This window comes from Camelus dromedarius, chromosome 16 (assembly GCF_036321535.1).
Source record: "Camelus dromedarius isolate mCamDro1 chromosome 16, mCamDro1.pat, whole genome shotgun sequence".
NCBI lineage: Eukaryota > Metazoa > Chordata > Mammalia > Artiodactyla > Camelidae > Camelus > Camelus dromedarius.
In genome coordinates, this window is record NC_087451.1 from 17,970,192 (window position 1) to 17,994,649 (window position 24,458).

Below are 24,458 nucleotides of genomic sequence, written 5' to 3' on the forward strand. Positions count from 1 at the left end.
GAGGTGCGTCGTTGAAGACAGCTGTGATACACCCGAGCGAGCAGAGAGGCTGAGGAAGCAGCTGGATGAAGGACCTGGAATTCAGAGGAATGGTCAAGGCCGAAGGTACAAATGTGGGAGTCACTGGCCCACAGAGAGAGTGTAAAGTCAGGAGCCTGAGGGGAGGGCATAGCTTAGTGGTAGAGTGCGTGCTTAGCGTGCACAAGATCCTGGGTTCAATCCCCAGTACCTCCATTAAAAAATAATAATAAACAAATAAATAAATAAACCTAATTACCTCCCCCCTCAAAAAAATTTTAAAAAGAGAACAATAAATAAATAAAGTCAAGAGCCCCAAGGAGGCCACAAGGGGAGTGAGTGCAGCTGGAAAAGAGGAGGGGTCTGGAACAGGAGCACCTAGGGCACGACCCGCCATCCAACCCTGCATTCAGCTCTCCCTCCATCATCATATCAGGGAAATCCAGGCTGAAACAACAAGAAGGCTGCTTTCCCCACTTGGGGGACTGGCATAGGTAAATCATACTCCCTCTGTATCAGCAAGGGTGTCGGGGAGTAGTTCTTCCTTAGCGGCTGGAGTGAGTGTGGTCACTGTCATTTAGAAGGGTGGTGTGATGGTGTTAAAATGTGAAAGGTGCATAATCTCCGGATTCTGCTTCTGGGCCTCCATCCCAGGATGCATCCGCATCTTTCCAGAAGACACATGCAAGGCTATTCGTAGTAGGGTCTTTTTGCGTGCATCAAGTATTATATAACAACAAAAAAAAAATCTTGTAGAATAAAACATGGGTTGTGTTACAAAACTAGGCTACATATTTGATAGAGATACACGTGTGTCTCTGTCAGTGCCTGCCTGTCTGGAAGGACACAGAGCATACTGGGAATAGTGGCAACCTCTGTGAAGCAATATCCGTATTGCTTAAGGTTTTCACGAAGAAACTGTATTCATATATTACTTGCAAAATTAAAACTACAGTAATCTCTTTTTTTAATTTTTTTTTCCAGTTTTGTTTTGTTTTTGTGGGGGAGATAATTAGGTTTATTTATTTTATTTTATTTATTTATTTTTAATGAAGGTACTGGGGATTGAACCCCAGGATCTCACACATGCTAAGCCCACACTCTACCAGAGTTATACCCTCCCCCCTACAGTAATCTTTTAAATAACTTCTTCATTAAATCTATTCTCTGAACACCACTGCTAAGCAAAGCACTGAGCTGCTTCTGCAGATTAAATTTTTAAAAAACAAGACTTTGTGACCTGCCTTCAAGGAACCCATGATCTTAAGGAGAAGAAGGTTGCAGGATTCTCTACCCTCTGCTGTCCCGGGTCCTGTGCTAGGCACGTTCATATCTGTCCATTTAACCATCACCAGTGCATTGGGACTTGGCTGTCATCTCCTCACTTTACAGACGAAATAGAGAGGCAGGCGTTGCCCAGGGTCAGAGACAGCTAGTGGCAGAGTCAGCCTCGGAGGCCAGACCCAGGAGATCTAAAACCCCTGTGCTGTATTGCACTACCTGGCCTCCAGGGGGCAGATGGCTGAGCTGCAAGGCATGCTGGGATACGCGTAATGAGCCGTGGGACGGAATATCAAAGCAGGAAAGTCTTCCTAGGAGAGGTGCCATTTAGATTGGCCCATAAAATGTGAGTAGGATTTGGGAGGCGTGAATAGGTCACTGGTAGAGTGCCTGCTTAGCATGCATGAGGTCCTAGGTTCAATCCCCTGTACCTCCATTAAAAAGTAAATAAACCTAATTACCTTCCCCCTTCTCCCACCAGAAAATGAGTAGGATTTTAACAGGCAAAATAAGAACGGAGGAAGAAAGGATTTTTGAAGATTACTAAGAGCTTTTATTTAATTCGAGCCTCGCTGCAAACCTATGATGTCCCATTTGATAGATGAGCCAACTGAGGCTCAGAGAAATGAACCAGCTGCACGAGGAGTCAGTGTCCAGGCGAGCAGGGGGCTGAGGCTCCTAGAGCCCGGGCCCCTGCAGCCCAGGTCAAATCACTGCATCGCCAGAAATTCTCACACAACAGGAAATGAGTTCGGTCACGTCGCTCCTCCACCTGGAGTCCCAGACTTCGGCGGACTCTACAAAAGAGGAAGAAAGCCGTGCTTACTCCCCAGAGGCCTGGCTTTGCGGCGATGAGGTGGGGCTGTTCCGCTTTCAGTCGGGGACGTTTACCAGCTGAGGGCTGAGCCACCCGCAAAGCAGACAGCCCCCCGGGCCTGAAACACCCAGCCCGGTGCCCAACATAGCACGCCAGGATGTGCAGCGGGGCTCGGGAGGCCCTGAAAGCTGGGAGACTGCCGAAGGCGCCCGGCCCCGCCCCGCCCCGCCCGCCCTGGCCCCGCCCCCACGTGGCGCCTCCTGGGGACTTCTGTTCCTGCTTTGGCTGGGTGAGGGCTGTTCTCCCTGCTCAGCGTCCCAGGGCCAGGAGAGGTTCAGAAGAGAACCCGGGGGTGGACAGCTCTGAGCTCAACCCTTGACTCTGAAAGCCCACCTTCTGCTCCGCCTCACCCTCACCTCACCTCCTGTCAACATCACAGCTCAAGGCCCGGTCCCAGGAGTCGGGATCCCAGGTGAAGGAAGACTCTGAGGAGCTCGCAATAGTGAGTGCCCGCACATCCCACCCACCCATCCTCCCATCCCTCCCCTTCACTCCCCTGACTGCCTCGGGCCCCACCCCAGCAGCCCCGGTAACCTGACCTCTTCCAGTGTTTCCCAGCCCCCTCTGGGCCCCTCCTTCCTCTGGCTTTTCCCACCACTCCCTTTCCCCTCCCTTCTCCCAACACCACCTATGGGCAGATGCACTGGGGTTTACAGAACTGGGTTCTAACAGCTGAATAGGAGTTTACCAGGTGAAGAACAATGATCCCAGTGGGAGCCCTGCATTGGGAAATTGTAGGGGCCAAAGGAGACTCCCTGCCTGCCTGACCACCATGAGCACCCAACATCCACCCCCTCCCCCATGAACAGCCCCAAGGCCCCCCCCACACACCCAGCCGGCAGTAATGGCCGGTGAAGCCCAGAGGCAACTGGCCTGGTACTTGGAGGAAATGAAGAAGGAGGAGCTGAAGGAGTTCCAGCTTCGGCTGTCTGATCAGAAGCCCTGCGGGCACCCTCCTGGAGAAGCCCTGACTCAGCCAGAGAATGCGGGTGGTGTGGAGGTGGCCTCTCGCCTGGTGGCTCAGTACGGGGAGCAGCAGGCCTGGGACCTGGCTCTCCGCACCTGGGAGCAGATGGGTCTGAGCAGGCTGTGTGCCCAGGCCCGCCTAGAGGCAGCCTTGATGTCAGGTGAGTACAAAGCCCCCTCTGCCTGCTGTCAATCTCCTGGACCTCCACCAGGGAGCCCCCAGCCCTTCCTCTGGGCAGTGACTTGGGACTGTTCTGTCAAAGGAGGATCCAGGGGGGTGGGAGTGGGGCACACCTTGCTGGACCCCAGGCTGGCTTGGGGAGGGGAGCCTTGCTGGACCTCTCTCCTAGCCAAGTGCACTCCCAGGACGCCACGCGGTCCTCACAGGGCCTGGGAGGAGAGAGGGAGAAGGCTGACTTTCAGAAGGGCACTGGGAGGGAGGTTTTGGAGTTTCACACTCAGCTCCTAAGTGGAGACTTGCCTGGCCTTGGGAGCACAGACTTGGGAGTCAGACAGAAGCAAGTTCCAGTCCCAGCGTTCCCACACTGGGCAGGTCACTTCACTGCTCTCTGCCTCTGTTTCTACATCTGTAAAATGGGAGCATAAGAGTCAGCCTCCTTGGACTGTGTGAGGGTTCGAGAGATAATCCATGTTAAACATTTAGCACAGTCTAACACCTCGTAAGCACTCAAAACATAGGAGCACGACTGCCCCTGCTGTTGCTAGTCCTAACAGCAGCCCTGGGAGGTGGAGACTCTTAACCCCACGGGGAGAGCTGAGGCTCCGAGAGGAGTCATGACTTACCTGGGGAGGTGGAAACAGAGCCAGGGCAAGGATGCAAATTTCCTGGACCCCAGATCAGGACGTATGCCCCCGTGTCAGGAGATCATTCTCTAACAAGCCTCTGGGGAGGCTGAGGCAGGCTGCAATGGTTCACTCCTGACCTCTCTTGGTTGAGACAGGAGACCTCTCTTGGTTCCTCTTGGTTGAAGAACCCTGGCCACAGTCCCCGGCTCCTGCCCCGGCCCTCTGGCAAGCCTCCAACCTCTTGTCTCCTTCCCCCAGCCCAGTCTCCCTCGTTTCTCTACTCCCCGAGTGCACCCAACCTGCAGTCTCCCAGCTGGCCCACCTCCACTGAGGTGCTGAAGTTCTGCAACTCAGAGCCCCTGGTGCCCCTCCACGACTCAGAGAAAAGGGATTTGAGACACCTACCATCTGGCACATCTGGGTCCATCCAGAAAGGTGAGGCTTGCTGGATTGGCCAGAGGACCCCTGGTAGGGCTTTGAGGCAGCTGGCAGGGTCCCATCCAGGTAAGCCTGTAGCTCCACATGGACCCAGGTAGAGGGAACTACAGAGGGATGGAGGGGCCAGGATGGGGTGGTGGGCGCAGTAGGCCTAGAAATGATCTTTCAGGAATATTCCATCACTGAGATTGTACCCCCTCCAGTTTGACAGACGGGGAAACTGAGACCCAAGCAGGCCAGACAGTGAACCTTACCCAGCCCTGTGCCGTATTTGACATGGTCCTTGCCCAGGCAGAGCTCAGCTCACAATCTCGGTGGACTCTGATCCTTGGGATCAGGGTGGTTTAGAAAGTTCCAAGGATAGAGATAGATAGATAGATAGATAGATAGATAGATAGATAGATAGATAGATAGATAGATATGAAAAAGAATATATATATGTATAACTGAATCACTAAACTATACACTAGAAACTAACACAACATTGTAAATCAATTATACTTCAATTGAAAAAAATTTTTTTAAGTTCCAAGGAGGACTCTGTGCTCCAGATGAACCCCAAGAAAAGAGTAGGCTCATTCCTCAGCCTAAGCCAGTTCCCTGTCCTGACTTCTCTTATTTGGGCCTCCGCCATCCTGAGTCACCCAGGCTGCAAACCTCAGCCACACCCCTGCCTCTTCCTCTTCTCATCCCAGCATCAAAGTCCAAGCTCCCACAGCGCTTGGAGACAGAGCCAGAGCTGGAACCCAGAGCCACCCATTCCTGATGCAGTGATTTTTCCCTCCACCTGCTGCTGCTCGGGGTGGGCCTCCACCCCCACTCTCTGTGCCCGCTCTCACCTCTCCACTCCCAAACTCTGGCAGTAATGGTCACCAGCTCCATTGCCCTCAGTTTTTACCCTGACTTCACCCACTTGCTCTGTGATGTGGAACACTCACTTCATCCCCCTGTGTCTCAATTTCCTCATCTGATTCTTTATACTACTCAGTTTTCACTCCGCCCACCACCCCTACCCCAAGGTACAGAATTTTCACATCCTTGAACTCCACAGTAAAAAAAAAAAAAAAAAAAAAAAAATGCATTTGCACAGAATTTTGAATGCATAATGTAGAGTCTACAAGATATTATAGAAGGATAGGGTTAGACTGTTCACATCTCTCTGCCCTCAAATTTCCCCCCTTGTGCCGCCACCAGCTTTCTTCTCTCTTGCCCTTCCCCCATGCAGTATCCAGTCTCACTGGCTCTTCCCTTGTTGATGACACAGAGCAATTTCACTCTGCCCTCAACTTGCATGCCCTGAACTTCATTGCCTAACAGAACAGTGCCTGGCAATATAGAGGACCCACTTCCTTAGAATGCCACTTAGTAACTATTTGTTGTTAGTTGAAATGGGGAGTTCAGCTCCCCCAAGTGGCTTATCAAAATATGCCTATCTAATAGAGGAAGTTTCACTGAGAGAAGTTTCAGAACATCTGCTAAGAGGATAAAATTGTATCTCTATCTTTGTGATTTTAAAAACTGGGTTACCAATACCCATCTCACAGGATTTTTGTGAGAGTTTAAAATGTATAAGCGGAAATGAAATGGGTGCTCAGTAAATGGTAATTTCTTTCCTGTCGTTTCCCCTCAAAAACCCTTCCTCGCTTCTTTATCAAGATCTTCTAAACTCCCTAGACTATGAGTCACCAAGTAAGGGATTACCCAATGCCCCCGTATCGACAGCAGTGCTGAGTGGCTGGGAACCCCCAATTCTGCCCAACCCAGAGCCCAGAAAGCAGGAGACTCCTGGGACTGTGTGGCCATTGGCTGAAACACCTGAAACATCTGGAAACAGCTGCACAGGTAAGGCCCTGCTGAGCTTCTGGAGAGGGCTGGGTGAGGCAAAGGCATGGACGGGGGCCAGGTTGGCAGACTGAGCAGAGAGGGTCTTGCAAACATCTGAAACCAATCTCCAGAAATCCTACTGCTGAAGTCTCTCTATCTGGCTAAGGCACTGTTTCCAGGAGGCCCCTGGAAATTAAAATGCAGGTGTATTATCCAGTATAGGAAACACATCACCTTGTTTAGTGGGCAGGGCACTGGTCTAGAGTCAGAAGAGAAAGATGCGATTTCCACTGAGCTCCTCAGCCCCTGAGTGGCTAGAGCAAGTCACATGGACACTGTGTGTCCGGCTTCTTCACGTACACAGTCTGTTTAAATTTCACAGCCACTCCATGAGATGGATGCTGTTATATCACACCTTGGAGATAAGAAAACTGAGGCTCAAAAAGCTAAAATTTCAGTTAGGAGTGGCAGAGATGGAATTCAGCCTCCACTCTCTCTAATGCCACAATCCACACATTTAACCTCTACATTCCACTCACTCTGCCTTGTTTTGTCATATTTTTTGCATCGGTTGAGATGGTCATGATTTTTTTCTTGTATTCGATTAATGTGACATCACATTTATTGATGTGTATATGTTGAACCATCCTTGCATCCCAGGGAATGAATCTCACTTGATCACGGTATATGATCCTTTTCACATACTGTGAAGTTTAGTTTGCTAGTATTTTGTTGAGGATTTTTACATCTATGTTCATCAGGGACATTGGCCTGTAATTTTCTTTTCTTGTAGTATCCTTGTTTGGCCTTGGTGTCAGATTAAAGCTGACCTCAGAAAAAGTGACTTTAGAAGTATTCCTTCCTCATCTACTTGTTGGAAGGCTTTCAGAAGGGTTCTTATTAATTCTTCATTAGGTGTTTCATGGAATTAAACAGCAAAGCCATCTGGTCCTAGGATTTTCTCTGTTGGAGACTTTCTCCCCCTAGTTGGGAGATTTTTATTTACTGACTCAGTATCGTCATGGTTATAGAACCTATTCAACTTTTCGATTTCTTCATGATTCAGTCTTAGCAAGTTGTGCGCTTCCAGGAATTTATCCATTCTAGGTAATCCAATCTGTTGGCCTATAATTACTTATATTAGTCTCTTACAAATCTATGTATTTCTGCAGTTTGAGTTGTAATGTCTCCTCTTTCTAATTTTATTTATTTGAATCTTCTCTTTTTTCTTAGTCTACCTAAAGGTTTGTTAGTTTTGTTTATCTTTTCAGAAAACCAGCCCTCTGTTTCATTGGCCTTTCTACTGTTTTTCTAATCTCTGTTTCTGCTCTGATATTTGTTATTTCCTTCCTCTGTTAACTTTGGACTTAATTTGTTCTTCTTTTTTCTTGCTCCTTGAGGTGTGAAGTTAAGTCTGTCTATTTGAGATCACCCTTTTTTTCTTAATGTAAGCATATCTCACCATAAAGTTTCCTCTTGGAATTGATTTTTCTGCATCCCATATGTTCTGGTATGTTGTGTTTCCATTTTTGTTTGTATCCATTTTTTTATTTCCTTTTTGATTTCTTCTTTTGACTCACTGATTTTCAGGCGTATGGTGTTTATATTCCACATATTTGTGAATTTTTGCTCCACTGTGTTGCTGTAAGTTTTTAATTGGACTCTTGAGTCTGCTTAGGACTGTTCTCATTCGTGGGTAGCTGTCTAATTGTTGGGTTTTGTTGGGGGACAAAGACCACTGGCTCTCCTATTCCACCATGTCACTGACACCCCTACCCCAATTCTAAATTCTAGAGGAATTCTCCAAGTAGGAAACTTGAACAAAATGATATGCCAACAACAGTTTAATAGCGTGTGCAAAACCCACATGGTATGCATTTTGATCTGTGAAAAGCAAAGATAGGCGAGATTTTTTGTGTTAATGGACAACATAGTAAGTATTTGATGGCTTTGTGGACTGTAAAATCTCTGTTTCAAATACTCAGCTCTCCATCATAGCCTGAAAGCAGCTGTATGCAGCACAGAAACAAACAGGCATGGATGTATTACAATAAAACTGTATTTATGGGCACTAAATTTTGAATTTATGTAATTTTCATATACCATAAAATAGCATTCTTCTTTTGATTTTTTTTTTCAACCATTTAAAAATGTAACAACCATTCTTAGGTTACAGGGTGTACAAAAGGTGGCCAGCTGGATTTAGACGGTTTTCCAAACCCCTGGCTAAAAGCATAGTATTAAAATGTAACTTGTTAGAGATACTGATGGTAGGGGGAGGATTATTTTAAGTTTTACTAAATCAAGAGGATTTAGATATGTGTCATGCTAACAAATCCACTGAAATCAGGATGTTTGGGGAGGCACGGCACCAAGAGGAGCTAAGCTCTCTCTTGACATCCTGCGCAGACCCAGGACCCTGAGCAGGATGGACCATAGCCATGACCCAGAGTGACCATCCTGATGCTCTTAGCAGATTTGCACGTTGTCAGAAATGTTCTCACATGAGACAACAAAAGTGGATCTATAGATCATGATTTCAGAGGTGGGGATGGCCCTCTGGTAAGTCCAGTCTCACCGATACGGAAAGTGTAAATTGACCCCACATGCCCCACTCTCCCCCCGACTGTGCTCAGTACACCCACAAAGGTACAGCAGGTAGTCTTGAACTCTGGAGGTCCAGCAAGTTTCCCAAAATGAACTGGGCTTCAGGATCCCAAGTGAGTCACTTGTATCATCTCAAAAATTCACCTAAGGAAAGAAGTAAGTGACACTCAAAATATTCGGAAGGGAAGAAAGGAAGGGGTTGTGACAATTATTCTATTTAGAATCTAAGATTGAGCCTGAGGTCCCTACCCAGGGGACAATCCCTGATCTGTGATCAGCTCCTCAGAGTTCACAAAATACTCTCCTGTCTGTCTCAGGTGAGTTCACCCAGAATCAGCCCCTGAGACAGGATTTGAGTGCAGGTGGTTTACTGGGGAAGGATGCCTTGGAAGCACCAGGAGGAGAGAGAAGGGAGACAGGGAAGGTGGGAAAGCAATGTAACCTGCATTGTGGGCCAGGCTACCCCTGTGCGCAACTGAGGTTCAATGCCCTAGGGATCTCTAAGAGACAGGGCAGAACACACCTTGGACTTGCCTCCCTGGGGGACAAGGCACTGCCATCTGTCACTGGCTGAGGGCTCCTCCTGGAGCATTAATTCCTCAGCATCTCTGGCCTGCCCCACTCGTGGGCTGAGAGAGTCCTTAGATGGGCGACCACAGGTGCTTGTAGAAGGACAACCTTGGCAAGTGCTTCAGTGATGCTTGCAGAGCGGGTACTGTCAGGAACCAGCAGTTCCTGGATGCTACACCATCCGTTGTCTCCTTCCCGCCTCCATGACCTCCTACAAGGGGATATCACAGTTCTTGTGCAGAGAAAACTGAGGCTTCGCTGGGCTAATAGCTCAATCCATGGGCTTAATGAGAGGAGAGAGTTGTGTCTGTTTTGTTCACTCTTTGCCCCCAGATCCTAGAGCATATAGTAAGCCCTTGATTAATACTTGCAGAATGAAGGAAAGTCACACAGAGGGTATGATTTGGTCAAGTCAGGACTTGAGCTAGGATCTCCTCCCCCAAAGCCCACGTTCCTTCCACTGATCTGGCAAGAGTGTTCCCATATCGGCAGCCAGCAAGGTAGGTGGCTGGAGTGGCTGCCTAAAACAGTTGTGGAAGGAGGGGAAGGAGGGAGGGAGGGAGGAAGGAAGGAAGGGAGGGAGGGAGGAAGGAAGGAACAAAGGAACAAATTTATCCTCTACCTTTATGTTCTCTCTTTCCCTCCTATACTTAGGAATCAGAGAGAGATACCAGAACCAAAGGAGAGAGAGGCCCTGCCCTACACAGTCGTGGAAAAATGAAGATTTGCACCCAAAATTCATGCAGTTGCTACTTCTACACAGATCTCACCTCAGGGGCCATGAGCCCCTGGTCAGGGGAAGCTGGCATCACGGGGTGATAGAGGAGCGAGGACATTTGATTGAGGTCAGAGACCTATTTGGCCCAGACCCGGGCACCCGAGACAAGCCTCACACAGTCATACTGTATGGGGATGCTGGAATCGGGAAGTCAACCCTGGCCAGGCAGGTGAGAAGAGCCTGGGAGGAGGGCCAGCTGTACAGGGACCACTTCCAGCATGTCTTCTACTTCAGCTGCAGAGAGCTGGCCCAGTCCAAGGTGATGAGTCTTGCTGAACTCCTCACAAAAGACTGGGCGGGCCCCGTGGCTCCCATTGGACAGATCCTATCTGAGCCGGAGCAGCTGCTCTTTATCCTCAATGATTTAGATGAACCGAACTGGATCTTGGAGGAGCAGAGGGCTGAGCTCTGTCTGCACTGGAGCCAGCGGCAGCCAGTGCACACTCTACTGGGCAGTTTGCTGGAGAAGACCGTACTTCCCGAGGCATCCTTGCTGATCACAGCTCGGACCACAGCTCTGCAGAAGTTCATCCCTTCTTTGAAGCAGCCACGCTGGGTGGAGGTCCTGGGGTTCTCTGAGTCTTCTAGGAAGGAATATTTCTACAAATATTTCACAGACGAAAGCCAAGCAGTTAGAGCCTTTAGCTTGGTTGCATCAAACCAAGCCCTGTTGACCATGTGCCTCGTGCCCTCAGTGTCCTGGCTGGTCTGCACTTGCCTGCAGTGGCAGATGGAGTCGGGGGAAGAACTCTCACTGACATCACAGACGACCACAGCCCTCTATCTGTGCTACCTTTCCCAGGCTCTCCCAGATCAGCCCCTTGGACCTCAGCTACGGGGCCTCTGCTCTCTAGCCGCTGAGGGGACTTGGCAAGGGAAGACCCTGTTCAGTCCAGGAGACCTCAGGAAGCATGGGTTAGATGGGGCCATCATCTCCACTCTCTTAAAGATGCGTGTTCTTCAAAAGCACCCCACCTCTCTGAGCTACAGCTTCATGCACCTGTGTTTCCAGGAGTTCTTTGCAGCAGTGTCCTGTGCACTGGGGGATAAGGAGGAGAAAGGTAGATATCCTAACAGCCCTGGCAGCGTGGAAAAGTTACCAGAAGTGTATGGGAGACGTGACCTGTTTGGGGCACCGATCGTGCGTTTCCTGTTTGGCCTCCTGAGTGAGCCGGGGGTGAGGGCGATGGAGAGCGTCTTCAGCTGCAGGCTGCCTCCGGAGAGGAAGGGGGACTTGCTCTCGTGGGCCAAGTCGGAAGTTCAGCGGGAGCGTTCCTCCCTGCAGCCGGACTCTCTGCAGTTGCTTCATTGTCTGTACGAGATTCAGGACGAGCAGTTCCTGATGCAAGCGATGGCCCACTTCCAAGGATCGAGGATGTGTGTCCAAACCGGCGTGGAGCTCCTGGTGTTCACTTTCTGCATTAAGTTCTGCTGCCACGTGAAGAGGCTTCAGCTGAATGAGGGCGGGCAGCGTGGACAAGCGGGGAGGCCCCCCGGAGTGGTGCTGTGAGTACTCCCACCCTCTCTTCTCTCCAGCTCCTCTGTTGCTTGCACTGTCCTGGGCCCTGGAGGCACTCCCTGGTTGGCTGCCGGCAATGGCATTGGCACTGAGATTGCCTCTATCACCTCTGAATGTGTGTGTCTGAATGGTAGTGTCCATTTTTCCCCCGCAAAACTGACTTCCTTGTTTGTGTCAATAATGCGCTGTGGCCCCAGGGACTTAGCCTGAAACCCACCATCTGAGTGTGATGGAGTAGCTTCCTCTAACCGTCCTCCAGCCTCAGCAATACCATTAGCTTCCCCATTCAGGTTCCCCCACCGCAGCTGCAGTATTGATCATTTTGTGCTTGTATGGTTTATGCCATGAATATTTATTAGGCACTGATTTAATGCCAGGCCCTATGGGTCGCAGATTAACAGAGACAATCCCTGCCCTCAAAGAACTCAAAATCTAGGGCAGAAGACAGACATCCATCCAATAATTACAGAAGAATGTGATGCCTCCGGGGACAGAGGAGGGAAAAGGGCATGGTGGTGGCTGGAGGGAGGGAGTAATCACACGCGAGTGGACCAGAGAAGAGTCGGAGGAAGAAATGTTGGATTTAAGTGGGGTTTTGGTGGGGTTGGGGGTGGGGTTGGGGTTTTTTTATTTTCAGACATTTAAAGTTTTTTTCTCACAGTAAAAGCCATGTTCATTGCAGAAAAATAAAGTTATGTAGATAAGCAAAAAGATGGAAACTACTATCGACCAGAATGCCACCACTCAGAAATGACCATCGTTAAGAACTGCGGTGTATCTTCTAGTCTTTCTTCTATGTACATTTTTATGGCAAAAACTGAGCCACATGGTACATTTTATTTTACAGTCATCTTTATTACGATACGAGGCTATCTTCTCGTCTTATGAAGTAGCCTGAAACAACACCAATTTGAAGGACAGGCAGCATTCCATAGGGAAGGTGTCATGAGCGATAGGACCACCCCTCGGTTCTCAAGTACTTGAGTTGTTCTGGTTGTTCGTGGTTATAAATGTGAACTGGGCCATGAAGGACCTAGGCACAGGTGTGACAAATGGTAATGACCTTCAGAAGTGTCCTGAGCAGACACAGAGGCAGAGGCAAGGTGGGGAGCAAGAGGAACCAGGGACTCCAGGCCAGAGCAAGAGAGTTTGCAGTGGACAGTGGCAGATGGACCCTGGAGAGAGCCCAGTGGGAAATTTAGAGGCTTCAGCTGCAGTGCGGAGGGGACGGAGATTTTAAAGGCACTGAATCAGGCAGGTGAGGCAGAGAGAGAAGGGCAAGGAGCCCATTGTAAACAAACCAAACAGTCCAGCCAGAAATGATGAAGGTTGGCTGAAGGCTGTGGTGGGAAGGGAGAGGAGGACTAACCTGAGACAGTAAGGGTGGGAAGCTTCCAGGTGTTTGGCTTGTAATTAAGCACTGCGCATTTTGAATAATACATTTTCAATATTTTCTTCTAGTCTCTCTGATTAAAAATTAAAGTTGACAAGCTTTGACCAAAACAAAAAGATTTTTTTTAATGTGGTATTCAGATTTCCCAAAAGTAAATCAATGTAAAAGAAATTCAAACACTTAAACTTTCAACTGATGGATTTTTTGAGGTACTTTTGTAGCATTTAAATGTCTGGAGCCGTTAAAGCTGGAAACTACACTGAAACCTTAGGGATCCTCTCCAATGTCTTGAAATCCTCACAAAACCCTCTGTGGCAGGGACTCTACACTTCTTTTCACAGGTGAATGAGGCCCAGAGAAGCAGAATTTGTGCGCAGGCAGCTGGCCCCTGAGCCTCTGCCCAGCGCTGCAGATGTGGGGGGAAAGAGGAATTGAGCTGGGGACATATTGGGACAGATCAGGACGAGGTGCTAGTGGGGTGTCAAGGTGGAGCTATCTGGCAAGAAAATAGAGATGCCAGTCTGGAGTCTGGAATAGAGTTTGAGTCATCAAAACCCTGGAAGTAGATGGGCTCACTGCTGAAGGGTGTGAAAATGGAGAATTTAAATGGGTGGGAATTCCACGAGGCGGTCTCCGCTAACTCTCCCAGATGAAGCCTGTCATCCCTGCCTCCACTGAAGCTGCTAATGTTCTCTCCTGGGACATTCCTCTCTGCCATCGCTCTCTTGGAGACCCCCCTCTGTGGTTCTTGCTATTCTTGGAAGGGGGTAGGGTCCCAGGCAAGCCAACCTGGACAGCAGTGTTCTTTATATATATATATATATAAAACATCCCGTCACAAAGTCATCCTTAAAGCGCTCTCCATCTCCTCCTTCCTTTCTGGGCCCTGGGACTCCAGAATGTCTGTGCCAAAGGAAGACAGGTGTGTCTTCCTTGAAGGGAGGAAGGCTGTCAGATCCCCAAGCTCCTCCTCTGTGCCAGGCCCTTTGCTGAGCACTGCAGATAAAAAAGATGGAAAATATCTACCTCTGCCCTCCAGGAACTCTCCGACTGAGGCAGGAGCAGACACACAAAATGAACACTTCAGTGTAGTTTGGCAAGGGCTGTAGACTGGGGAGCCACAGAGAGGAGGGCACCCAATCCAGGGTGGTGGGGGGGGGCAGAAGGGCTGTCAGGGAGGCTGGTCAGTCCTGGGGACAGCATTGCCCACTGTGGCCTGGCACCCAGAGGAGCAGACCCCTGCTGCGCCGTGCAGGGCCGTGCACCTCAGACCCCACACATACAGGTCACATCTCTCCTGTCCCTCTCTCCCTCCCTCAGGTTGAGCTGGGTCCCGGTCACAGATGTCTGCTGGCAGGCTCTCTTCTCCGTTCTCCAGGTCACTGGAGGCCTGAAGGAGCTGGACCTAAGCGGGAACCTCTTGCGCCACTCTGCAGTGCAGGGTCTTTGTGAGGCCCTGAGATGCCCTAGCTGCCACCTAGAGACGCTGCGGTGAGTCTGGCCTGGCTTCTGTTCTGATACAGAAATGGACGGAAGCTCTAAGATGGAAGCTGAGTCTGGGATGAGGGAATTGGTCTTTGTATTCAACAAGTATTCATCAAACCCCTCTCTGGCCGCCTACTGTGCCCAGTACCAGGGCTATTATGGTAAACAAAGGCAGACAGGATCCTTTCATCAGAGATCTTGCAAAAAAGACTGACGTGAATCAAGGAACCATATAACAAATGTGTAAATACGGAGCCAGATAAGGGCCTCCAGTGGGAAATTTCCTTTAGGAAATGATGCTTGGAGACCTGAAGAATCGGCAGATTTATCTAAGTAAAGCAAGGGGGAAGACAGTTCGAGGCAGAAGGAACAGCATGTACAAAGGCCCTGTGGCAGGAAGGAGGATGGGAAGTCAAGGAATTGAAAGCAGGGCAGTGTGGCTAGAGGGTGGAGGGTCAAGGGGTGAGATGAGGCCACAGAGATCAACAGGACTCACACCATGCAAGGTGTCATGGGCCAAGTTAGAATGTGGCAGGGCTGGGGGACCTACTACAATGGGATTTTAAGCAGAAGATTGACAAGATCAGTACATTTCAAAGTAAAAACAGACTGCAGTGTGAAAAACTGGATTGAAGGAGAGTAAAGTTAGAGGTTGGGAAGCCACTTGTAGGAAAATTTCAGTAGTTCCCATAAAGGTGGTGAGAGCTTGGATTAAGGAAAATTATGATAGTTTCTGTAAGAGATGATGATAGTTTGGACTCCAATGTTGGCCATGGAGATGGAAAGAAATAAATGGATTCCAGAGATCTAGAAAAGTGAAATCAACCAAACTCCGTAATGGACTGGATCTCTATGGAGAAAGGGAGATAGATTTAGCAAGGGTGATCCTAGGTCTCTGGGTGGAAGAACTCATGGAATAGTGGCACCTTCCCTAAGGTAGGAAATACTGGGGGAAGAATGGTTGGGGGCGTGGGATGTCATGAGTGTGACTTTGTGCATATTCATTTAAAATTCCTTTTTGTAAAATGATTATAAATCAATGAAAAAAAAGTTAAAAAAGAAAAGAAAAGAAAAGAAAATTCCTTTGAGGTACCCAAGTGGAGATGTCAAACAGGTACCAAATTAAGCTCTGTGCAAAAATAAGATTGCCCCATAAAACAAATCTCAACAAATTGAAAAGGATTGAACTCCTGCCGTTTATAGTCTCTGACCATAGTGGAATAAAGTTAGAAGTCAATAACAGGAGAAAGTTTGGGGAATTCACAAATACACAGAAAATAAGCAACATACTCTTAAATAACAATGGGACAAAGAAGACATCACGAAGGAAATTCAAAAATGCTCTGAGATGAATGAAAACAAAAACGCAACTAGTCATGAAAATGGGTAAAACTCCTCCCTCATGGAGCCTACCTTCTGAAGGAGGGGGAGACAAAAGTCAAAGGAGTGAGTAAATTATATTGCATTTGATAAGGACCATAGAGAAAAATAAAGCAGAAAGGAGTAGGGGGCTGAGGCTGGGTGTGCATAAGGAGGGTGGTGAGGTGAGATTTCACCAAGGTGACCTTTGAGCAAAGACCTGAAGCAGGTGAGGGAACAAGCCATGAGATATCAGGTAAGAAGATTGTTCCAGACAGAAGAAACAGCAGGTGCAAAGTCCCTGAGGTGGGACCGAGCCTGGAGTGTTTAAAGAACAGTGAGGAGGCCAGTGAAGATCCAGCTAGAAGAGATATGAAATGAGGACAGAGAAGACAAGGAACCAGCTCTCCAGTGTCTCACAGACAAGGACAAGGACCTTGAATTTACCTCTGATGACATGGGAAAACATGGGAGGATTTTGATCAAAAGAGATCCAAAAACTGACTTACTGTTACTTGTTTCTATGTCTGCCCCACCCAGTGCCCGTGCGTTTCTGGGGTCCTGGGGGCCTTACTGAGCTCCACCTGGTCCACAGGCCTGGCCCAGAGTAGATGCTCAATGGGTGTTTGCGGGTGTTTGTTCAATCAACAGGTAAGTAAACCAAGGCCCTCAGTGTGCGTCTCCCATAGGTTGGCCAACTGCGGCCTCACAGCTGAAGGCTGCAAAGACCTTGCCTCTGGGCTGAGCGCCAGCCAGACCCTGACAGAGCTGGAACTGAGCTTCAACATGCTGCTGGACGCTGGGGCTGCGCACCTGTGCCAGCGCCTGGGACAGCCAGGCTGCGGGCTGCGGCGGCTGCTGTAATTGCTCCTTGTTGGCACTACTTTGTGGGGGTGGGCACGGGGGTGCGGAGGGAGCTGCCCTGGCACCGTGGGGCAGGGAGAAGGCGAGGGCTCAGCGGGGGCCACGACAGAGTCCCGCTGAAGCCGTCATACCCCTCCTCAACTTTTATTCTTATATTAGAAGCTCGCTCTTCCTTCATCCTGTATTTTAGACGCCCTTAATGTTGAAACCCACCATAGCATCCTACGTCAGGAACCCTGGGCATTTGGCAGAGCCAGTGTAGTTAACAACGGCACCTAGATATACAAGTAGAACCTTGGGAAAATTAATCACACAACGTTGCTATGGTGAGTGGGCAGGATTCGAGGGAATCACACAGGCGTAAAAAAGGGAGGTTGCCTGCATCCTGATGGCCCCTTGGCTGCAGGAGGAAAATTTAAATCTCCCAGGCGACCGCAAGCCAGGCAGGTCTTTATCTTCCTTTAATATTACCTCAGAACCCCTGAAAGGACACAGGTACTAGAAAGGGAAACCCTAGTTACCCCGAGGAGAGGGCCCTCGGGACAATGGCTGGGGGCTCACATGTATCTCTCCTGCAGGCTGGTCAGCTGCAGCCTCACGTCCGGCTGCTGCCAGGACCTGGCCTCCATGCTCAGTGCCGGCCCCAGCCTGACAGAGCTGGACTTGCAGCAGAACGACCTGGACGACCTTGGCGTGAGGCTGCTCTGTGAGGGGCTCAGGCACCCTACCTGCCGACTCACACTCCTGTGGTAAGGCCCTGCCAGTCCCTTCTGGGCAGAGGGCGGGGAAGGGGGGCAGGAGGTAGGGTAGGCAGGGGATGTGAGTGCCATGGGATTGGATGGGGCAAGGAAAAGGGTACCAGGGCTTCTAGAGAGCCTGAGTTCATCACCAGCTCTGCCATTCACTGAGGCCATGTGACTTGGGTGGGGTCTTCACCTGGGACTCAGTTTTCTCATCTGTCTAAAAGGACTATCATGTCCTATAATGAAATAAAGTGCATGTGAAAACCAGCACAGTGCTCAGACGGACATGGGCTTGGAGCACAGGAGACCTGAGCGGCTGACGAGCGGCAAGCCCCTAGCCCTCGTTGCCACCCTCCCTCCCGGCCCCGAGGGCGATGTTCTTCTTCGAGCACCACTCAGCACACCACCTCTCAGCCACTTCCTCTCTTCACCACCTCCTGAGAACAAGTCCTCTGCAGCTCCTGGCCGGGCCCTGTCACACACTCAGAGAGCTGACGGGCGCCAGACCCTCCATGTCCCACCACACTGGTCCTGCCCTCGGTCCCGGCTCCGTGGTGAAAGTGCGCCCCGGAGCCCAGCCTCTGCAGGGATTCTGGATTCGTGGATCCAGCTCACCGGTCGCTGGTCAGATCTTGTCTCAGAGCAGCCTGCTCTCTGACATCCTGCGAAGGGACTGCTTCCTTCCTCCCGGAGCTGCCCACATGCCCTCCAGGAATGAAGATTTAATCCCGAGCCACTGGGAATGCCCCTGGGATGGCCTCTGCCAACCAGGGCCACCTCACCCAAGGTCATGCCCCCTTCCTGGGGTGGCCTGCAGCCAATGCCTGACTGGTGTTGGGGTATAAAGACTCAGCCCGTCATCCCAATTTGGGACAGCTCTGAGGGGCCATGCTGAATTCAGTGTCCCCCCACCAGAGGCAGCTGAGGTCTGCAGTGAGACTACATCCAGCCCAGTTTTTCCCTCTGCCCCATCCTGCATCCCTCCCTCCCCTTGGCCTGGTGTTGACTCAAGAACACCCCCGGATAAACCTCCTCACCCTACTTTCCATCTCAGAGCCTGATTCCCGGGGAACCCAACCTGTGACAGCTTCCCATGGGAGGTGGCGGACTCCCTGCTTCTGAGCCCTGAGGACCTCGGGATCATGCGGGAGTCCCGGGAGAACCAGGCTTCCTTTGTGCTTTCAGGCTGGACCAGACCCAGCTGAGTGAGGAGGTGACAGAGATGCTGAGGGCCCTGAAGGAGGAGAAGCCTCAGCTGCTCATCTCCAGGAGACGGTAAGGTGGGGAGACCCAGGACTCCCTCCTGCTGACCCAGGCGGTGTCTGGGTCCTTGAGGCTCAGAGGGTCCAGAGCCAAGAGCTGGGGAAAGAAACATGGGGTGGAGGCAGAGGCAGCAGAGCTGGGAAGAAACCAAGAAACCACAGCAGCCAGAGTGAGGTTTTGTTGTTTGTTTGTTTGTTTAGTGCAAATAGAATCATTCCACTCCTCTGCTCAATCCCTTCCATTAGATGAATGAGATGAACAAATGAAAAAAGTGAAGGCGTGGGTGAGTGAGATTTGGAACATGGAATGCAATGTCCACCAGGGGGAGACAAAGACCACGAGAGAGCACCTTGGCGTAGCAAGCGCACCCTAATCCCCACCTCCCAACACAAGTACACACACACCCTGGGGCTTGAGGGGTGAGCCCCAGAGACAGGAGGGTCCCTCCTCCTTCCCGGGGGAGTCTGTTGCACCCCCACATTCTCCCAGTTTGGTGCATTTTGGCCTGTGACTGCAAAGGGCATCTCTTCTCGGGTCCCCTCACCTGAAATGGAAATGAGGGAGCTCCTAGGCTTAGAAGGGAACCCGTTCATCACAAAACAACATTCCCTGTGGCCCCACGATGTGTCAGACACACAGCAGCGAACAAGGACCCAACTTCCAGGAGCTCAGTGCAGCAGGGAGACAGGCACAAGTCACCGCTCTGCCTGGGCCCCTGTGAGGACTACGATGGGCCTTTTGACTTTATCCAAAGGAGATGATCTGAGTTCTAAACGATGGGAGGGGTTATCTGGGCAGAGAAGGCATCCATTCCAGGCAGAGACAGTGTTGCTGGGCAAGGGCTCGCGGCCTGATGTGCATAGAAACCAGTACTTCCACACAGGCTTTTGAAAAAAGAAAGAACTTTGAGGCTGACTGGCAAGGAGACAGCAGGGGAGGCTCTCACATCTGCCTCCTTGATCCAGGGTTCGTGGATTAAGGAAATTTCAAGTTTGGAAGCTGACTGGCTAGTCTCAAATCAGTCCCTATAAACTCCCCGAGTTTCTGGAAGCCAGATTTTCCTTTCTGAAGGACTTCTTGTTCCGTAAAGGGCTGCAGTGGCAACATTTCTATTCTTTGAATCCTATAGACTGAAGATTCTTGGTTCTGGTGTCATCTTGGAGACGTGGGTTCCCGTCTTGTGCATGTGCAGTGCTGTCTCCATAAGATTAATCAGTCAATCAATTCAAGGAGGCAAAACCAGTGTAAGCTGGTCAGTGTTTTACTTGCTGTTTCCGTAAAGGCTCTGAGCTTAGCTTCCTTGAGGAATAGGAGGCCAGGGACCTGGAGCAAGGCCACTTCAAATGTCGTCCGCAGACGAGCAGTGTCAGAGTCAGCACCACCTGGGAGCCGGTCAGCGAGGCGGAGTCTGGCGCCCCACCTCACACCTGCCGAATCACAGTCTCTGGGGTGGGCCCAGGAGTCCGTGCTCTAACCGGCCCTCCAGGTGGTTTTTAACGCCCAGTTTAGAGGTCTAGACCCCTGGTCTAGAGGTGAGTGAGCAGGGAGCGTCGTGGCACAGGTGGGACTGGGGGCGGGAGACGGGGGCACGGTCAGGTCTTTGGGGCCATGTTAAGAACTTCTGCTTTCACCTCCAAAAGAAATAGAGACATTTCAGGGCTTCAGTGGAGAAATGCTGTGTTAGAGTCATGCTTTCAGATCAGCTGCTGTGAGGGAAATGGACCGGGGAGGGTCAGGAGCCAAAGCAGGGAAACTTTTAGGATGATGCCGTGGTTCCAGGGCCTGGGACTAGAGTGGAGGCAGTGGAGGTGGACAGAAGAGCACAGAAAAGAGGGCTGTTTTGGAGGTGGTGTCAAGGTGACCGATCAAGGTGATCAATCCACTCTCAAAAGTCAGGGTGGTACCCCAGTTCCGGCATAAAAGGCTGGGTGGATGGAGGCCATTCGTGGAAACAGGGACAATGGGAGAAGTCCGATGGGGACCATGAGTTCAAACTCAGAGGAGCTGAATTTAAGCGGGGATGTCATGTAGACAGCCCGGCTTCCTCCAAGACCTCAGGGAGAATGCACTCTGTCTAGGAAGCCAAGTCTGCTGATCCCTAATGAGGGCCCAGGTGGCGGAGAGATGGGTGTCAACACGTCCTCACTCAAGCGGCAGAGACAAGAATCAGGTAGTTTGAAGGGGCCGGGCTGGGAGCGTCATGATGCGCGGCTGGGAGAGGGCATCTGTGAAAGGCCATTTCCTCCATCCCCCTGCCACTGCTGTGGGACAGGGCAGGATGCCCTCCTAGGAGAGCCCCATTCCACACGAGATCTTCCACCCACAGAACATTGCAGGATTTCTGCTTCCCTCTCTCCCAGCCTTGGGGGCTGGGGCTGCTCCTCTCCCAAATATGTGCAGTGTGCCTCAGAATCTGAACCGGAGTCCAGACTCCCAAGACCCACTCTGGGCTTCTGAGACCTGGGAATCACCTCTCCATCCCTGCCCACCCGTCTTTTGAGGCGTGTTCATCTCACAAGCTGCCCACCCGCAGCACACTGGGAAGAGCAACGCTTCTGGGATGTGAGCGAGGGGAGGAAGGAGGGCCGGGGGGGGGGGGGGGGGCAGCAGGGCTGAGCCTCCTCAGGCAGCAGGCCGGCAGCCCCAGGAGCAGGGATGGGGGCTGCCGCAGTCCAGCAGGCCAGCCCTGGGGTGAAGGGCCGTCCGTGATCTAGCCTTAGGGGACTGGGGGAGGCCATACGGGAGAACTAAAGCTGGCCCTGCCCTGTGTGTTCCAGAGGGAAGCTCCCCTCAGGTAGCACAGGTGGGACCCTTCTGTCCGTCTGCTCCTGCCCCTCCGGGGGACCTGCACACGGCGTCTCTGGGGACTGAAGATGACTTCTGGGGCCCCACAGGGCCCGTGGCTACCGAGATGGTTGACAAAGAGAGGAGCCTGTACCGGTGAGTGAGGGGGCTCTGCGTGCCCCCCACCCAACCAGCCTCACACCGAGTCCCCACAGACAGTCTGTACCCCACTCACAGCCCACTGGGTCCCCACCCCCTTTCCAAGCCACCAGGCAGGGGTAGGGCTGAGATACTGGATCGGTCCTTTTATTATGGAAAAAGAGGTTTTGGTATGAAAATTTTCAAACATACACAAAAGTAGAGTCCAGGGAACTTCCATATATACCCATTACCCGGATTCAACCACCATTTTGCCCAATTTGTTTCAACTATTCACTTTCCCCCTCTTTTGTTGTTACAGTATTTTAAATCCCAGGTGTCAGGTGATTTTATCCTTAAATATTTTGGGAGACATTTTAAAAAGTACAAATAAAGACCTTTTCTTCCATAACCACAGTGCCATGTTCACATCTAACAACGTTTACCGTGGGTCTTTTCGTGTCATCTGACACCCCGCCCCTTATTTGAACGTGCTCCATTGCCTGAGTGTGTCTCTGCAAATGCTTTGTTCTAATCAAATGAAGTCCACTCGTATGTGGCTTGTCATGTCTCTTAAATAGCATCTAAATCTCCTTTCATCTGTATGCTTCTATTTAATTAATATCCACCAGGTGCGAAGTACCGTACCAGTAACTGGGGGCCCTGAGATAAATACGGCAGCCCTGCCTTCCCGGGGTCTCCAGCCATGAGTAATACTTGTCTGTGACCCCTGTCATGACCTCCCACATAACACACTGCCACTCACCATCATAGACGTTACCTCAGCTGGGAGATAACCCCCAACTGAACACCTACAGAAGCTGGCATCCTCGACCCCATGATTTACCGGATGGGGAAACTTGGGACAGTCACTTAAGAACCCTGCGAAGTGTTATTTTCGGCTCCCGGGGTTTATCATTAATGTTATCATGCAAAATGCCATTAATTATTGGCAAATAGGCCCTTTAAAAACAAGAACACTTTCCTATTGTATCATCATCATCAGTATCATCATTATAAAAATGGCCAGCCATCCCCAGCGCATATGAAGCTGCGCGCACGCATTAGGTCACTGACTCCTCACGGCCCTGTGATGGGTGATGTTATGATCCTGTGTTACCGGTGGGGAAACTGAGATGGAGATTGGGGCGGGGGTTCAAGTACTTGTTCACGGATCCACAGTCAGAGAGCAGAGGAGCCGGGACTCAAACTCAAACCCTCTGACTCCAGCGTCTGGGTCTACAGGCACTCTACTGGATCCGCAGTGCCCGGCACAGGCTCTGGCCTCCAGTAAGGGCTCAGTGAGTTTGTGTAGAGTAATTCAGTGTCCACTGCTCCCTCTTCTTCCCAGAGTCCACTTCCCCACAGCCGGCTTCTACCACTGGCCCAGCACGGGTCTCCGCTTCGTGGTGAGAGGGCCAGTGACCGTTAAAATTGAATTCTGTGCCTGGGACCAGTTCCTGAACAGAACTGTCCCACCACACGGCTGGATGGTTGCGGGGCCTCTGTTTGACATCAAGGCTGAGCCAGGAGCCGTGGCAGCTCTGTACCTCCCTCACTTTGTGGCCCTCCAAGGTAAGCAAGAGGGAGGGGTGGAGGCAAGGTGATGGTGGTAAGAATGGGCCTGAAAGGGGCTTTGGGTGGTGATGTTCTGAGGGAGGAACTCTTGGCTTCCTTAGAGACAATGAGAGGGGGTTGGCCCTGTGGCCTGATCCCATGGCCCTGCCGGCCCTGCCCTTCCTGCTGAGTGTGTCATCAGCACCTTCCAGGCTCAGGTGAGTTGCTGAAGCATAGAGCAACTTTCCCCGCTCAGGGAGGGACACTGGACCCCCACTGTGTAAAGGTGGAAGCACAGAGAGCTGTCTTGCACAGTGGTTGCCAGTATGGGCTGCCGGAGTTTGGCTCCCAGCGAAAGAACTTGCTTCCCAACTCGGAGAGTCTAAACAAGTTACTTAACTTCTTGGTGCATCATGTGACAAGTGGCACTAATAACAGCGCCCCCCTCCGTGTTGTGAGGACACCCTAGCCACGCCCTGGTCAGTCTGGGAAATGGGACTGGCCCAAGGAAGAGGTCCCACTCCAAGTGCACAGGAGTCCAGCCTAAGCCTGCTGGGCCGAAGACCAAATCTGGACAGGAGTGAAGTCACCAAGCTGGTGGCCCTGGCGGAGGGCTGCTGGGACGTGGCTAATGATAACTGTGAACGATGATCAGCCGTCTGTGCCTGATAGCAGGCAAGGCAGTTCCATTTACATTCACATCATCTTGATTTTCACAACGACCTAGCGAGGCAGCTGCTATGGTTTTCCCCTGATGCACCAGTGAGAAAACTGAAGCTCAGAGATGTGAAGATGCTTGACCAGAGCTGGGAATCCTAACCCAGGTCCTATTAACCCCAGGATGAGAGCCAAACCCACACGCCCCCAAGGCCTGCCCAAGCCCATATCCCACCAGCCTTCTCTAGACCACATCCTGGACTTCACACTGCGGCTGGACAGAACTTGTTCCCTTTGGATTCTGAATTCAGAGCTAGAGGCAAAATACACAAAGGCTGCTTGTAGCTCCAGGTGCCCAGGCCCCGCCAGGAAACCAGGGCCCTTCCCGGAATGCCTGCCGCCTGCTCTCCGCACTGCAGCTGTTTCTTGTCCTGGCCACAGTGACCTCACTGCCTAATGCAGGCCTGATTTAGGACTCCAGTGCTGGCTGTTTCTTCTTCATCATTGGGGAGGTCCTACGTCAAGTAACT

At 51.0% G+C, this 24,458-nt stretch overlaps 1 protein-coding gene across 11 annotated transcripts in view; it reads left to right on the plus strand.

The window, feature by feature from the left end:
- The first annotated feature begins 2,181 nt into the window (after positions 1 to 2,181).
- Positions 2,182 to 24,458, plus strand: part of NLRP1 (NLR family pyrin domain containing 1) — a 29,373-nt gene continuing 7,096 nt past the window's right edge. For 5 of the 11 annotated variants that reach the window (XM_031467874.2, XM_064495111.1, XM_064495112.1 and 2 more), the window contains exons 1-12: positions 2,412 to 3,303; positions 4,208 to 4,384; positions 6,044 to 6,229; positions 10,043 to 11,672; positions 14,399 to 14,569; positions 16,612 to 16,782; positions 17,365 to 17,535; positions 18,715 to 18,804; positions 19,922 to 20,044; positions 20,871 to 20,962; positions 21,570 to 21,732; positions 23,066 to 23,289. In XM_031467874.2, coding sequence (XP_031323734.2) covers positions 3,021 to 3,303; positions 4,208 to 4,384; positions 6,044 to 6,229; positions 10,043 to 11,672; positions 14,399 to 14,569; positions 16,612 to 16,782; positions 17,365 to 17,535; positions 18,715 to 18,804; positions 19,922 to 20,044; positions 20,871 to 20,962; positions 21,570 to 21,732; positions 23,066 to 23,289 — 3,481 coding nt within the window. In that variant the 5' untranslated portion in view covers positions 2,412 to 3,020. The other 6 variants (XM_031467872.2, XM_031467880.2, XM_031467873.2 and 3 more) reach the window with 6 other exon arrangements.